General features: G+C 47.8%; 1 protein-coding gene across 1 annotated transcript in view; it reads left to right on the forward strand.

Annotated features, from left to right (window-relative positions):
• Positions 1–15,985, forward strand: part of aig1 (androgen-induced 1 (H. sapiens)) — a 239,963-nt gene extending 223,978 nt beyond the window's left edge. Inside the window, exons 5-6 of the mRNA XM_072513979.1 lie at positions 2,952–3,115; positions 15,230–15,985. Coding sequence (XP_072370080.1) covers positions 2,952–3,115; positions 15,230–15,270 — 205 coding nt within the window. The 3' untranslated portion in view covers positions 15,271–15,985. The remainder of the gene's footprint in view (positions 1–2,951; positions 3,116–15,229) is intronic.
• The last annotated feature ends 381 nt before the right edge of the window (positions 15,986–16,366 follow it).

A 16,366-nucleotide genomic window follows, 5' to 3' on the forward strand; every position in this document is an offset into this window, starting at 1 on the left:
AGGTGACTCAGGGTGAAATTTCTCCTCACCAAAGTTCAAACAACAGCAGCACAGGTTCAGTGCAGACATACTAGTTTTGTATTTGAGGTTTTCAATACCGCTATGTCCAAGTGAATTTTAGTCATTCTCTATGAATTCTGGTGAGACTACGTTTTGGGTCTGACTGCTACACACCGCTCCCAGGCTACCTGTAATCCTCTGCCGACACTCCCATTCGCCAGTCCACAGTCCTTTTCATACTCCTCACAGGTACCTCAGGAAAGACTGGCCACTCTGGTGTTGGGTGTGGCTCAGGAGGTTGTATTCTTACCCCTCGCCAAGAGGACACAGGTGCAAGTCCCAATCTAGGGACTTCAGAGGTTGAGGGACAAAATCTCGGCTGTCATTGTAGTACAGTGCTGAGGGAGTGCTGCACTGTCAGAGGTGCTGTCTCTTGAAGGAGATGTTAAAACCAAGCCCTGTTTGCTCTCCCAGATGGACATGAAAGATCCCACGGTGGCCTTTTGAAGATGAGCATTGAGTTTTCCCTGCTATCCTGAGGCCAGTATTTATCTCTCAACTAACATCATTAAAAACAGATTTTAAAAAAAAATTGTTTGTGGGACGTGGGCGTCGCCGGCTGTGCCAACATTTATTGCCCATCCCTAATTGCCCTTGAGGGGGCAGTTAAGAGTCAGCCACATTGCTGCTGGTTTGGAGTCACATATCGGCCAAACCAAGTAAGGACGGCAGATTTCCTTCACTCAAGTGAACCAGATGGGTTTTTACAACAATCAGCTATGGTTTCATGGTCATCATTAGACTTATAATCCCAGATTTCTTTCTTGAATTCAAATTTCTCCATCTGCAGTGGTGGGGTTTGAACCTGGGTCCCCCCGAATATTACTCTGGGTCCCTGGTTTACTGCTCCAATGACAATACCACTATACTGCCAACTCCCCTGATCATTATCGCATCACTGTTTGTGGGAGCTGACTATGTGCAAATTGACTGCTGTGACGACACTTTCTCCTGTGTTTGGCTATAAAGTGTTTGGGACATCCTGGGGCTGTAGAAATTGCTAGTTTTCTTTGATTTTCTTTTCCCCATGCTGGGAGACACTGTAGTCTCTGATTGGCATCTCCATGTTGAGTTGCACTGGGTGGCCTGTGTCTGATTTCCTGACTTAATGTTACCCTGGAGTTAGCTGTTGAAGTGCTGGCAATGATAATGCAAGGATAGGACAAAGTCCTTCTTGCCCTCAAAAAGGTCAGCAAAGGTCTTAGACTGGTTTGCGATGAGGGATACTCAGCGTTAATGCACCAGCCCCGAGGTTGGAGTTAGCATCCGGAGGGATGCTACCCCATTGTGAGGTTACATTGAGGGCCACAGACACTCATCAGAGGGCTGATACATTCTAATTTCAGGGTGAAGGAAATCAGCGAGTAGTTGGGCATAAGAAGATAAGACAGGAGTAGACCATTCAGCCCCTTGAACCCATTCTCCATTCAATGAGAGTATGGTGAATTTGCATCATCCCTCCACATAGCTGGCATAGCTCCATATCACTTTATGCCCTTCTCCAGCAGAAATACATCAATCTAAAATTTGAAATTATTAATTGATCCCCAGCATCTGTTGCGTTTTGTCGGTCAGTTCCAAACTTCCAACACAGGAAGCAGTGATTAGCACTGTCGCTTTACAGCTCCAGGGGCCCAGGTTAAATTCCGGCCTCAGGTGCGGAGTTTGCACGTTCTCCCCGTGTCTGCGTGGGTTTCCTCCGGGTGCTCCGGTTTTCCCTCACAGTCCGAAGATGTGCAAGTTAGGTGGATTGGCCGTGCTAAATTGCCCTTGGTGTCCAAAAACGGTGAGGTGGGGTTACTGGCTACGGGGAAAGGGTGGAGATGTGCGCTTAAGTAGGGCTGGTGCTGACTCGACAGGCCGAATGGCCTCCTTCTGTACTGTAAATTTTCTGAACATCCTTTGAATGAAATATTTCATAGAATTTTATAGAATTTACAGTGCAGAAGGATGCCATTTGGCCCATCGAGTCTGCACCGGCTCTTGGAAAGAGCACCCTCCCCAAGCCCACACCACCCTATCCCCATAACCCAGTAACCCCACTCAACCAACACTAAGGGCAATTTTGCTTCCTAACTTCTCTCCTGAACGGCCTGGCGCTGATTTTAAGTTTATCTCTCCTTGTCCTGACCAAGCACCACCTGCAGCACCCTGCCGCTCCCCCAACCCCCCTCCCTGGCTCTTCCTTCTCCCCACCAGCTGGAATTTAGTTCCCTCTCTTATCAATTCCATTTTGCCCGTCGGTGCTGAACCTGTGCCGATAGTCTCATTTTAGTCCAGACAATCTTCACGTCTGGTCCCACAGGAAATTTCACAGGTTCTGATTCTGCTACATGGCGAATACTTGGGCTTGGCCTGCAGAAGATGGCTTCTTAAAGCTAGGTTGCTATTGGAATGGCTGATGCTGGATTCGCACCGTTTTGCAAGGAGCTCTGATGTGTCTGCTACATTTTCCTCCCTGTTTTACCTCCGAATCATTGAATGGTGCAGCACAAAAGGAGGCTGCCCAGCTCATCCTGCCTGGGTTGGCGGTTTGAAAGAGCTAGCCACTTTGTTCCTTAGTTTCTGTACAGCCTGTCAAAGCTTTCAAGTAGTTTCCCTGAAAGGCACCACTTTTCCTCATTCCGTTCCCACCCCCACAAAAAAAAACTGTCCTTCACCTTCCGGTAGTTGCAATTGTACTTGCAATGACCGTACCCTGATTGTGGGGCCTGAGCTAGGATGAATCCTCAATGTCTTCCTCTGCCCAGGCTGGAGCGGCCATAGTCGGGAGAAGATCCTCCCAGGGAAAACCTTACTTTGCTAACTACGACTGCTGGGGTCCTTTGCCATTGCTTGTGATCCATGCGGGAAGGTTTTACTGTGTGCATTTTCTTGATTGCCCCTCCTAGGATTTGCTGGATCCACCATGTGACGGGAATGTGGGTCTATCCATTACTTGACCACCTCACCAGCTTTCTGAAGATTGTCGTCTTTGTGGCTTCGTTGGTCGCTATCAATGTATTTTACGTGGTGGGTGAGATATTAAACAGTTTCATCTGGGACAAGTCAAGATGTAAGTACAGTCATTGTTTATATCTTGGGCGTCATTCTCCGACCCCCCGCCGGGTCGGAGAATGGCCGTTGGCCGCCGTGAATCCCGCCCCCGCCCCCGCCGAAGTCTCCGCTCCCGGAGATTGGGCGGGGGCGGGAATCCAGCCGCGCCGGTTGGCGGGACCCCCCGCTGGATTCTCCGGCCCGGATGGGCCGAAGTCCCGCCCAGGAATTGCCTGTCCCGCCGACGTAAATCAAAGCTGGTATTTACCGGCGGGACCAGGCAGCGTGGGCGGGCTCCGGGGTCCTGGGGGGGGGCGCGGGGCGATCTGACCCCGGGGGGTGCCCCCACGGTGGCCTGGCCCGCGATCGGGGCCCACCGATCCGCGGGCGGGCCTGTGCCGTGGGGGCACTCTTTCCCTTCCGCCTCCGCTACGGCCTCCACCATGGCGGAGGCGGAAGAGACTCTCCCCACTGCGCATGCGCGGGAAACTTTCAGCGGCCGCTGACGCTCCCGCGCATGCGCGGGGAAACTGACAGCGGCCGCTGACGCTCCCGCGCATGCGCGGGGAAACTGACAGCGGCCGCTGACGCTCCCGCGCATGCGCCGCATTTCCGCGCCAGCTGGCGGGGCAACAAACGCCATTTCCGCCAGCTGGCGGGGCGGAAATCCCTCCGGCGTCGGCCTAGCCCCTCAATGTTGGGGCTAGGCCGCCAAAGATGCGGAGACTTCCGCACCTTTTTGCCGGCGCGATGCCCGTCTGATTTGCGCCAGCTTTGGCGCCAGTCGGCGGGCATCCCGCCGTTGGGGGAGAATTTCGCCCCTTGTTTCGGTTCAAAGCACATGTACGACCTAAAAGCCAGTTCATGATTCACTGTGTAACCTTACATTTCCACTTTGAGCTGACCAAACAACTGAATGTCAACAATATAAGGCCTATATGCTACTGGGAATACACATTACAGGCATCATTGGTCATTAATCAGTCTTCTCGAGCCACATGTCTGTAACTTAACTCATTTCTGTTTCATTTCCAGGGAAATGTCTGTCCCTTTTGGGCTAACCAGGTTTTGGGAGGTTTCATCTCGCAAGGCCATTATAAAACACAGATATCAGAATAATTATCATCTACTTGGATGTTAGAAATAGCCTTAGTTAGTAACATTAAACTTGAGTTTTTGAAACAAGTGCTTGAAATAATTGCAGTCAAAGTCCAACGTTTAAGATTTGCTTTTACGTGTTCCTCTTCATTTTCTTTCTACCTGTCATTAGTTAAAATCATTTCATTTATTTTTCCATCTAACCTAACTTTTTGAGTATTGAAAGCTTCTATATAAAAGCAACAGGTCAGTCAGAATCTGTAAAAAGGAAACCAGTTCACGGAGTCATGGGATGATACAATATAGGATGCCATTCAGCCCATCCCACCTGTGGCAACTCTTTGCAGGAGCTATGTAATTGGGTTCAATCTCCTGCTCTTCCTCCATAACCCTGCAGATTTTCGCCCCTTCAAATATTTATCCGATTCCCTTTTGAAAGAAACGACTGAATCTATCTCCACCACCTTTCAAAGTAGCACATTTCAGATCAGAACAACTGCCGTGGATATTCTTCTTCCTTATTTCATCCTTGGTTGCTTCGCCAGTCACCCTAAATCTGTGTCCTCTGGTTACCGATTCACAAGTCATTTTGTCCATCCTCAAGTGCGGAGTTTGCTTGGGTTCCAGCGGCTACGTAGATGATTGCCCAGGCCGATTTGTGCGCGGGAGGTTCTGCTGCAAGTATCATTGAATGCACAGTGCAGAAGAAGGCCATGCGGCCCATCGAGTCTGCACCGGCCCTTGGAAAGAGCAAGTAGGACCGGATACAGCAGAGGATTGCATTTTGGATGAGTTGCTGGCTTGAGATTTCCTCTCTTTGCCTTTTCTCTCTGCCTCTGATAAGTGCTGTTTTCAAAGGAGGCCGCACCATTTTTTAATTTGGTTGCGGCAGGTGCAGCAATCCTGGGCAACTTCCTCCAGGATTGGAAGTCGATATCTAAACTCTTCCATGAAGCCTTGATAGTGTCCTTGCAGCACTTTCTTTGACCACCATGAGAATGCACCCCAGCCTCAATCTCTACATTTAATATTTGCTTTGGTAAGCGGATGTCAGACGTTCTGGCTACAATGGAGGCATCGCGGCACAGTGGTTAGCACCACTGCCTCACATTGCCAGGGACTCGGGTTCAATTCTGGCCTCGGGTGATTGTCTGAGTAGAGTTTGCACATTCTCCCCGTGTGTGTGGGTTTCCTCCGGGTGCTCCGGTTTCCTCCCACAGCCCAAAGATGTGCAGGTCAGGTGAATTGGCCATGATAAATTGCCCTTTAATGTATTTTTATTGACTTATGGGATGTGAGCATCGCTGGCTAGGCCAGCACGTATTGCCCATCCCTAGTTTCCCTTCAGAGGGTGATGGCGGGCTGCTGTAGTCCCTGAGGTGTAGGTACTCCCAAAGTGCTGTTAGGGAGAGACTTCCAGGATGTTGCCCTAGTGACAGTGAAGATACGGCGATACATTTCCAAGTTGGGGTGGTGAGTGAATTAGAGGGGAACATCCAGGTGGTGGAGTTCCCAGGTATCTGCTGCTCTTGTCCTTCTAGATGGTAGTGGCCATGGGTTTGGAAGATGTTGTCTAAGGAACCTTGGTGAGTTCCTGCAATGCATCTTGTAGGTGGTACTCACGGCTGCCACTGTTTGTCAGTGGTGGAGGATTTGAATGTTTGTGGAAGGAGGAGCAATCAAGCGGGCCTCTTTGTCCTGGATGGTGTTGAGCTTCTTGAGTGTTGGAGCTGCTCTCATCCAGGCAAGTGGAGAGTATTCCATTACACTCCTAACTTTGTACAGTGGACAGGTTTTTGGAGGTCCAGAAGTGAGATACTCACCATGGGATTCCTTGCCTTTGACCTGCTCTGTTAACCACAGTATTAATATGGCTAGTCCAGTTCCATTTCTGATCAATGGTAACCCCCAGGATGTTGATTGTGGGGGGATTCAGCAATGGCAATGCCATTGAATATCAAGGGGCAGTGGTTAGATCCTCTCATGTAAGAGATGGTCATTGCCTGGCACTTAAGTGGCGTGAATATAACTTGCCACTTGTCAGTCCAAGTCTGGATATTTGCCAGGTCTTGCTACATTTGGACATGGACTGCTTCATTATCTGAGGAGTCACGAATGGTGCTGAACATTGTGCAGTCATCTGCGAACATCTCCACTTCTGACGTTATGATGGTAGGGAGGTCATTGATGAAGCAGCTGAAGATGGTTGGGCCTAGGACACTACCCTGAGGGACTCCTGCAGTGATGTCCTGGAGCTGAGATGATTGACCTCCAACCATCACAACCGTCTTCCTTTGTGCCAGGTATGACTCCAACCAGCGGAGAGTTTTCCCCCTGATTCCCATTGAGTCCAGTTTAGCTCGGGCTCCTTGATGCCACACTCGGTCAAATGCTGCCTTGATGTTCAGGGCAGTCACTCTCACCTCACCTCTGGCATTCAGCTCTTTTTGTCCAAAGGTTAGGTGGGGTTACAGGAATAGGGCGGCGGAATGGGCCTAGGTGGGGTGCTCTTTCGGAGGGTTGGATGCAGACTCGATGGGACGAATGGCCTGCTTCTGCTCTCTTGGGATTCTATGATGATCACCAGCCCAACTCGGTTGTGACTGTCTCAATATGGTGCGGATGCCTGTCAGGCCAGCTTGGATGAGTACCTCAGTGCCTGGTGTTTTATTATGCCATTTGATCTTCAGAATCTTCCAAAGGCAGCTCAATTGAAAGTGGTTGAGCTTTTTGGCATGACGCTGGTACACAGTCCAAGTTTCACATTGTAGAGCAGAGTGTCAGGACTATTGCGCTGTAGACTTTCAGTTTTCAGGCAGACTTAATCGTCTTTGTTCCCAGGCTGATATTCAGGGTCTGATGAAGACTACACCAGCATTGGTAATTCTGGAATGTGTCTTTCATCAATATAGACAGCTCGAGAGAGAGAGAGTGTGCTGCCAAGATAAATGAATTTATCCACTGCTGACAGGTACTGTTCAAGGACTGAAACCCTGGGCTCAACATAGGGCTTTCCTGAAGCAAGCTGGTACATTACTTAAATTTGTTTTGTGCTGATTGTAAGGCCAAGGTTGCTCAATGCACTGGGGAACAAGTCCATGTTGCATTGCGTGTCCAGCCCTGAACAAGCACCTAGTGCCCCAGCATCAGGAAACAGGAAATCGCAAAGTGTTTCCTTGGAGACCTTGACCTGGGGTTGTCTCAGATTGATTAGCTTCCGGTCCGTGAGATATCTGGTTTTGATAGGAAGATCACCATCATGGAATAAACTGCATGGAGAACATGGTGGAGAGAAGCTGGCTGAAGGACATGCAGCCTTGCTTCAATCCATCAGCGACTGGGAATCGGTGAGAATACTAACCATCATTCAGGACATCTGCGCGCATGCTGTCGTGGAACTGTCAAACATTGTGATCAATTTCTCAGAGCAACCAAAATTCTCCTTTACCTTCCAAAGGCCTTCATGGTAACAATCAAGAATGGAATTTATTGGCTAATTTCCTTTCAGAAGTGCTGAATGCAAGGTATGAGGTTAATTTGGTTCCTTCATCGTTGAGGGCCATCCAGAGATCAGGGATGTTTTAATTAAAATCCCTTGCTGCTTTAGACCAATAAAAATTAGCCCATTCATTGCTCAACAAAACAGTTCATCTGATGCCTCTTGTGCCTTGATCATGTGCAGATTATTGCTGCATTTTGGTAAATTGCAAAGTGATTTGCGTCTAATATCACTTGGTACAATGCCATGATTGTAATCTGTTTCTCATTAATCAAGGGTGTAATCAAGGTCAGAGATTCCCACTTTCGAAATGGTCTCTTGGAGTCGTTCCGGTACAAAAGGGGACCATTCGGCCAATCGAGCCTATTTGGAGCAATCGGTCAGTCCTCCCCCTCCACTTGGACCCGGTAGCCCTGCAGTTACACTGCCTTCAAGTGACCATCCAATTTCCTATTGAAATCATTGTTTATTTCCACATCAACCACCCTCGTGGACAGTGAGATTCAGTTCACCACCATTCGCTGTGTAAAAATGTTCTTTATCACGTTCCCCCCCCCCCCCCCCGCATCTCTTGCTCAAAACCTATTCCTTGCACCATAAGCGAAAATAAAGAGTTTTTCCTTGTCTATTTTAGCTAAACTGATCATAACCTTATACATCTCTATCAAATCCTCCCTCAGTCTCCTTCTCTCCAAGGAGAACAACTCCAGATTCTTCAACCAAACCTCGTCATTAAAACATCCCCTCCCTGGAGTCATTCTGGTAAACCTCTTCTGCAACATCTCAAGGACCTTTTCTGAAGTGTGTTGACCAGTACTGGACACAGTACCCAAGTTCGGGCCGAGCCAGAGATTTATATATACCTAGAGTCAGCATAACATCCCTACTTTTGTACTCAATGCCTTTATTCACGAAGCCCAAGATACCAGATGCTTTGCTAAGCAGTCTCTCAATATGCCCTGCCAGCTTTAAAGATCTGTGCACATGTACCTCCAGACATCTTGGGCGAAATTCTCCTACCCGCCCCGCCACATTTCTGCCCCGACCGGCCGGCGGGAGTCTCCGTAACACCGGCCGGTCAATGGGGTTTCCCATTATGGGGCAGCCCCACGCCGTCGGGAAACCCCCGGGCGCCGGCAAAACGGAGACTCCCGCCGGCGGAGAATGACGCCCCTTGTCTCTTTAGAACTGTGTCATTAAGTCTCCCGATCCCATTGACTCCGGCTGTTGTCTCAATAAGAGTGACCATGAAACTGTCATCCATTGTCATTGAGAACCCATGTGGTTCATGCAGCGAAGGAAGGATTGGTGAATAATGAATTATAACGTTTATTTACACAGGGCCTTTCATGATGGTATCACTTAGGATTGCCTCTGACTTCAAAAGCCTCTGCATCAAGATCCCCACGCTTGATTCCTATTGGGTGATGAGGTCACATGACCCTCCAATACATGGAATAGATATACTTAACAATGCATCAGTACTGAGAAACACTTCTTGAACACAGTCCATCAAATCTCAGTCTGTCAGGGGACTTTCCCTTCCTCTGGGAGTGACGTAGCTCAAATTGGCTGCGGACCGACTGTCGAGGAAGATTTTGCTGCAATTATCTCACTCGGACTCTCCTCTGGAATCTCTGTCTCACTTTCTTCAGTTTCAATGGGAGCTGCCCTTTGACCTGTCACTGGCTGATCAGCCATTTCATCTCTTGAGCAAACCAGCGTACTGCGTTCAGGCGCAACTGGATTAGGGAGCAGCACCGGCTCGCGGGATGGCTCCCGCCTTCTCAAATGGTCTTCACAAACTTGTCTTGTACTTACACCTCATACGATAGTGGCCCCGTTCTGACCACCACTACTCCAAGAATCCAATCGGACCAATTCCAAAATTTTCCACAGACTGGGTCACCTATCTCAAACGTCCTCTTTGTTTTCGAAGAATCGTGGTTCCTCTTTTGACGACTCTGCCTTGTCTCCACCCTCCCCGCAAAATTCGGAACTGCGAAGCTTAATCTGGTCCAAAGTGACAGCCCAGTGACAACTCTGCTGGAGCTACTTCTGTGTGTGGGATGGTTCTGTGAACCAGCCTTAGCAGGTAACCATTCCCAGGAAAGACCGGAGCTCAGAGATGTTCTTCGGGGTTGGTGCTTCTTTAATGGCTCTCATTTTATCTCCATTGGGTGTGGCTCTTGAGCTTCCGCCCTGTATCCAACATAAACCACCTCATTTGCCTGAAAGGTGCACTCCTGCTTTCTGGAACCTCCTCAGTGGACTCTGGAATCAGGACATCATCTCAGTAATCAATACCTTTGGGCTACCTTTGTAGAAAACTCTCTATAATCTGCTGCTGGAAGATGGCACAAGCTGACAAAACCTCAAATGGTAAGCGTGTTGAAGTAAAAAAACTCACCACTATTCTTTGAATTCCCCCGATACCAAAAAAGGGTCAAGATATTCTAAATGGTGAACAGGGATTCTCACTCCCTGACTCCTATGCAGACTTAGGTGGGTGCTATTCGGGTCAAACGAGTGTTTCAAGTTATCCCCCGGCATAACCCATATCTTCATAGAAGAATTGTATCTACTTCCCACTTAGTAGCATCGATCCTGGGTCCCGTGTTGCTAAGTAAGTAAAGTAGACTTTGTAATAACCACTGTTTCAGGTTAAAACTTCAAGTTATTTTATTATTATTTTTTCTTTTAAAATAAAATAAAATAAAAATAAAAATTGCTTATTGTCACGAGTAGCTTCAATGAAGTTATTGTGAAAAGCCCCTAGCCACCACATTCCGGCGCCTGTTCGGGGAGGCTGATAAAATCACTGTCTTTACAGAAAAGTAAAAAGATCTTGCTTCTGGATTCTCCTGGTTGGCTGATCAGACCTTCCTGGGCCTTCTTGGCAATCTCTCTTCTTTATCTGTTGGTTTTCTCCCGGTTGTTTTGCGGTTCTGCACAGCTTTCGCATTCTGTCAGTCCCATGTACCAAAATCACCCTGCAAGCTGAGAGTGAGTGCCTGGCTGGGAGCGATTCAGGAGATATACCACCCTTCCAACAACCTTGCTGATCACATGACGTTATTTTAAAGTATTTTCTTCTGCTCCTTAATGCAATTCCCTTTCTGTCCATATGATTCCACATCTAGTTCCCGTAATGTCTAACATGAGAGTGCCTTCATGTTAAACTTGACCTTAGTTTGTCAGATCACTGGCAAGGAGGCTTCCTGCTAATTATTCTGTGGCATTCCAGCCTTTCAATCCCTTATCTTTTTTAAGCTTTGTATTTTCTTCTATTCCTAAATGTTTCAAGTTATATTCTCCCCCTTTTACAATTTTACAAAAAGGTGTTGACTGCTTTTTTGAAAAGAAGCAATTCGCTGCGGTGAATTGTCCCATATCAAAATCAACTGTTCTCTCCAGATTTCCAATTGTAACTGGTGTCATTAAGTTTCTATCATTCACAAATAAATTTTATTTCAAGTAATTCAAACTTAAGATTCTGACAATTCCAATCAATTGCTTGCTAAACTAATTACCTTCAACTAAAGGGTAGAAAACTCATTCCCTTTATGTAACTTAAAACTGAACTTTGATAAAAATTTCTCTGACTTGAACTAAAGGTATCAGGTTCCAGCATGAGCTGCTTAGTTATCTCAAGGCCTGTGTGATAATGGCTGGCTGCATTCCAAAGAACTTTTATCTGCAGTTAACCCTTCGAGGGCCTTCTGCTGTATAATTTTTTAAGCATTTCATTACACTTACGTTTGTAGGATCTTTTCTGTTACTTTGCTTTTTCTCATGTGCCTTGGGTTTTATCATCCGACCTGTTTCAAATGACATCATTTGCATTTTTCTTAACAGTATATATTGATCCAGTTCTTTGTGGGTGAAAGCCGTGCTGTTAGGTAATTTGGACATTCTAAATTTTCCCTGTGTACCTGAACAGGCGCCGGAATGTGGCGACTAGGGGCTTTTCACAGTAACTTCATTGCAGTGTTAATGTAAGTCTAATTTGACAATAAAGATTATTATTATCTCTCCCTCAATGTCAGCAAAACTAAGGAGCTGGTCATTGACTTCAGGAAGCAAAGTACTGTACACACCCCTGTCAGCATCAATGGGGCCGAGGTGGAGATGGTTGACAGCTTCAAATTCTTAGGTGTGCACATCACCAACAATCTGTCCTGGTCCACCCACGTCAACGCTACCACCAAGAAAGCACAACAGCGCCTTTACCTCCTCAGGAAACTAAGGAAATTCGGCATGTCCACACTGACTCTTACCAATTTTTACAGATGCACCATAGAAAGGACCTGATCTAGTGCATCATAGTCTGGTATGGCAACTACTCGGCCCAAGACCATAAGAAACTACAGAGAGTCGTGGACACTGCCCAGTCCATCACACGAACCCGCCTCCCATCCATTGACTTTGTCTGCACCTCCTGCTGCCTTGGGAAAGCGGGCAGCACAATCAAAGACCCCTCCCAACTCAGTTATTCTCTCTTCCAACCTCCTCCATTGGGCAGGAGATACAAAAGTCTGTGAACACACACCAACAAGTTCAAAAACAGTTTCTTCCCCGCTGTTACCAGACTCCTGAATGACCCTCTTATGGACTGAACTGATCTCTCCACACATCCTCTCCACTGAGTAGTGCTACACCCCGTTTGCTTCACCTGGTTTAGCACAGTGGGCTAAACAGCTGGCTTGTAATGCAGAACAAGGCCAGCAGTGCGGATTCAATTCCCGTACCAGCCTCCCCGAACAGGCACCGGAATGTGGCAAGTGGGGGCTTTTCACAGTAACTTCATTGAAGTCTACTTGTGACAATAAGTGATTATTATTATTATGATGTCTGTGGCTACGTATTTACATTGTGTATTTATCATATATCCTATGTTTCTTCATGTATAGACCAATCTGTCTGGACTGTACGCAGAACAATACCTTTCACTATACCTCGGTACACGTGACAATAAATCAAATCCAAATGTCTAACTTTGCAACTTGATTCACCGTTAATTTACAATTTTCACACATTCTGATTATCTTGTCGGGTTTAACTACCGGAACGATGGGTGCTGCCCACTCAGCAAATTGTACAGTTTGCTGAAGCCCAGATCTTCCAATCGCCGCAATTCTATTTCAAGTTTTTCCACTAACGCATAAGGCATGGGCCTTGCCCTAAAAACCTTGGTGTAACGTTCGGATCTAAGTGGATCCTAACTTGTGATCCTTTAATCTTTCCAAATTGTTCTTGGAATACTTCTCACTCCATCATTACAACTCACTCAGACCCCTTCTTTAATCTTCAAGATTCACAGCCAGCTTACTTTTATCTCCCAGAGCCAATCACATTGCATCAAGCTCGGTCCCTGGCCTGACACCACATCAGTGGAGACTGAGCTGACTGCTGTCCGTAACTCACAGGGTTTGTCATTGTTCTGACTACCTTTATAGCCTCTCCGGTATACGTGGCAAATCTTGCTGCAGTGCTCAGCAACTTTAGGGGTTGAACTCTTTCTTTCTGAGACCAGTAGGTACGTGCATTTATAACAGTAGCTGACGCCTCCATGTCCACCTCATTTTTTGGAGCCGGCCGTTTACTATCAGCACGACTGTGATGGGGGCTCCCTTTCCCACACCTGGACCCCGGACCACTCAGGCCTTTGAGTTTACACATTCCTGGGGTGGAGCTCCTCCTGCATCACCACCTCTCTGTGCTACTCCTCAGCTGCTTAAATCTTCAGTATTTAGTGATTCTTTCCACTTCTGTACTCAATTCGATGCCTGAGCCTGATCCTGCGCCTTCACTCCTGGCGCATTACTACTTGCAGTTTCCCACTCCAAATGGTGGACTTCAAAGCTTGTCCGCCTTGTAACTCTTGGGTGCCCTCTTGATGCTCTAATTGCTGTCGCCATTTCTAACGCCTTCTTGAAAGTCAACTCAGACTCAACCAACAGTTTATTTTGTATGCTATTCACCCCGCGTACAAGCCGATCTCTTAGCATATCATTTAAAGCTGATCCAAAGTTTTAATACTTTGCAATCTGCTTGAGCCTGGCTAGACTAGAGACCCTCCCTTGTAGTTAAACTTACTCTTTTGCAGTGCCACTGAGGCTTTAGGGTGATAATGCCCCTTCACTAGTTCCACTAGCTGAGCAAACAACTTAGTATCAGGAGCCTCTAGAGATGTTAAACTCTGAATAAGATTATAGGACTGGATCCCATATGTGGTAAGTAAAATGACTTTCTTTCTATCCTCCCCCTCTATTATCTCAGCCCTGAAAAAATGCTCCAGCCTTTTGATATACTGCACCCAATTCCCAGTGGTCGAGTCGGAGGCTTCCAGCATCCGGAAGAGAGGCACGCTTGTTCTTACTTCTCCATGCTTCGAACAATCTGATTCGCTTTGCAGTTTTTTAAACAATGCTCTCGTTGAATTCCTCACTGATAACAAAGTCGCTCCAATTTACCATGTCGTCAATGTAGTAAAGGAAGGATTGGCGACCACCAGTCTGCATGTATAATGAATTATAACATTTATTTCCAAAGGTTATTTACACCGAGTCTTTCATAATGTTATCACTGCGAGGTCTAGGTTCTACTCTGGCTGCAAAAGCCCGCACTTTGCACCAAGATCCACACGCTCGATTCTCACGTCGGTATTCCACGCTCTATTCCCCATGAATGCATCTTAAAGAGGCCTGCTATTACAATTCACTAATGTCCTTTAGGGAAGGAAATCTGCCGTCCTTACCCGGTCCGGGCTACATGTGACTCCAGACCCTCAGCAATGTGGCTGACTCATAACTCTCTTCTGAATTGGCCAAGCAAGACACCCAGGGCTGCAATCTCAGTTTGGGAGACTAAATCCCCACGCCGGCGTGAAATCGGTGGTGTTTTACGGCCCAGAGCATTGCCGGGCCCGTAGCCACGGCTTGCAGCGGTCGTGCCGTGCTTCATGGCGGACACAGCCCGCGGACCCAGACCGCAAAATTAGTGCCCCCTTTGGCCGGCAGACGCGCCCTGGACCGCCCACCACAGTGCCCCCAGCTCCGAAAGAAGCCCCCCCCGGCCATGGATTGGCCCTCCCCCAACTGCGGCGGTGCTGGACCGAGTCCACAGCCGCCACACCGAGTTCACGACGAGTGAGACCACACGTGTCCCACACCATCGGGAACTCGGCCGGTCAGGGACGGAGCATCGAGGGGCGGGCCTCTCAAGGGGCGGGCATCACGAAAGTGGCGCCGCCGCCAATTTTGCCGTCATCGGGGATTCTCCGCCCCCTCGCCCCATTAGGGATGAGCAACGAATGCTGGCTTTGCCAGTGACACTGACATCCCATGGAAGAATGAAAAGAACGCTAGAGGCAGAAGTCCCAGTGAAGGTTCGGACAGGTGTTGTGTGGAGGACCAGCAGGCGCAGAGGTTTTGAGCTGCAGGTAGTGCCCTGGCTCCAGTATAAGTACGACCAAAGAATGAAACATAGTAAACTGCTTCACTGAAATGCTTCTATCTGCTTTGTTATTTCTAGATGTGGAAGAAAAAGTTGACGCTAAGAACAAAACGGACTGACACGAGCAGGAGATACCACAACGAGAAGCTGTGGAATGAAAACAGTTACTCCAGCTCATCGAAAGGAAGGAACAGATATTACTATGTCCAAACAGTGTTATTAACAGTCATTAACCTCATGAACCTCAGTCCAGCCAGCTTGGTTGGAGCTAAATCATCTGACTAATGAGATCATGGCATCAAAAAGGTCATTGGTTAATTTGTAATAAGTAACAATTCACAGTTGTCAAATTACAGAGGTTGAATTTAAAGAGGTGTAAACTGTAACAGACAAGAGCGTAGACTTTCCAATTAGTATTCTTTCAACACCGGTGTTAGCACAGTTATTTTGAATGAATCAACATCAGCATTAAGTCAATGAAAGCAACAAAACCAGGTCAAGATATTCCGGTATTTTTGCAGTCATTCACATATTTGCAGCTCGCTTTCACGATGTTGTATCTCTGAGAATCTTCAGTCCGCTCTGTGACTTGCTGGCATTTTCTTATAATATATTCAAGGTACTGCAGCCCTCGATTTTCTTGAGACTGAACTCTTTACTCATTCAACGCGAGGCCTTCATTCTTTTTTCTTACATTTCAAATTCTCATTCTTGTTTTCACATCCCTTCCATGTTCTTGCCAAGCTCTGGATTCTCCAGCCCTACAACCCTTCGAGATAAAAACAGAGGGCGGGATTCTCCGCCGGCGGGATGCTCTGTTTTGCTGGCAGTCGGGGGGGGGGGGGGGGGGGGGTCATGATGGCGTGGGGCTGCCCCACAATGGGAAACCCCATTGACCAGCCGGCGTAACGGAGCATCCCGCCGGCGTGCTGAAAGAGAAATGTGGCACGGCGGGATGGAGAATCCAGCCCACAAGATGCTGGATAAATCAGCACATCAGGCAGCATCTGCGGAGATGAAGACCGGGATTCTCCGCTGCTAAGATCGGGGGCGGGATTCTCCGTCCCGCCGCACCCGTTTTCCGGTGCGGCGCGCCCCCACCATCTGCGGGAGTCTCCATCCCGGCAGCCGGACAATGGGGTTTCCCATTGAGGGTACCCCCACGCCATCGGGAATCCCATAGGTGTGACTGCAGTGCCGGCAAAATGGAGAATC

This window comes from Scyliorhinus torazame, chromosome 1 (assembly GCF_047496885.1).
Source record: "Scyliorhinus torazame isolate Kashiwa2021f chromosome 1, sScyTor2.1, whole genome shotgun sequence".
NCBI lineage: Eukaryota > Metazoa > Chordata > Chondrichthyes > Carcharhiniformes > Scyliorhinidae > Scyliorhinus > Scyliorhinus torazame.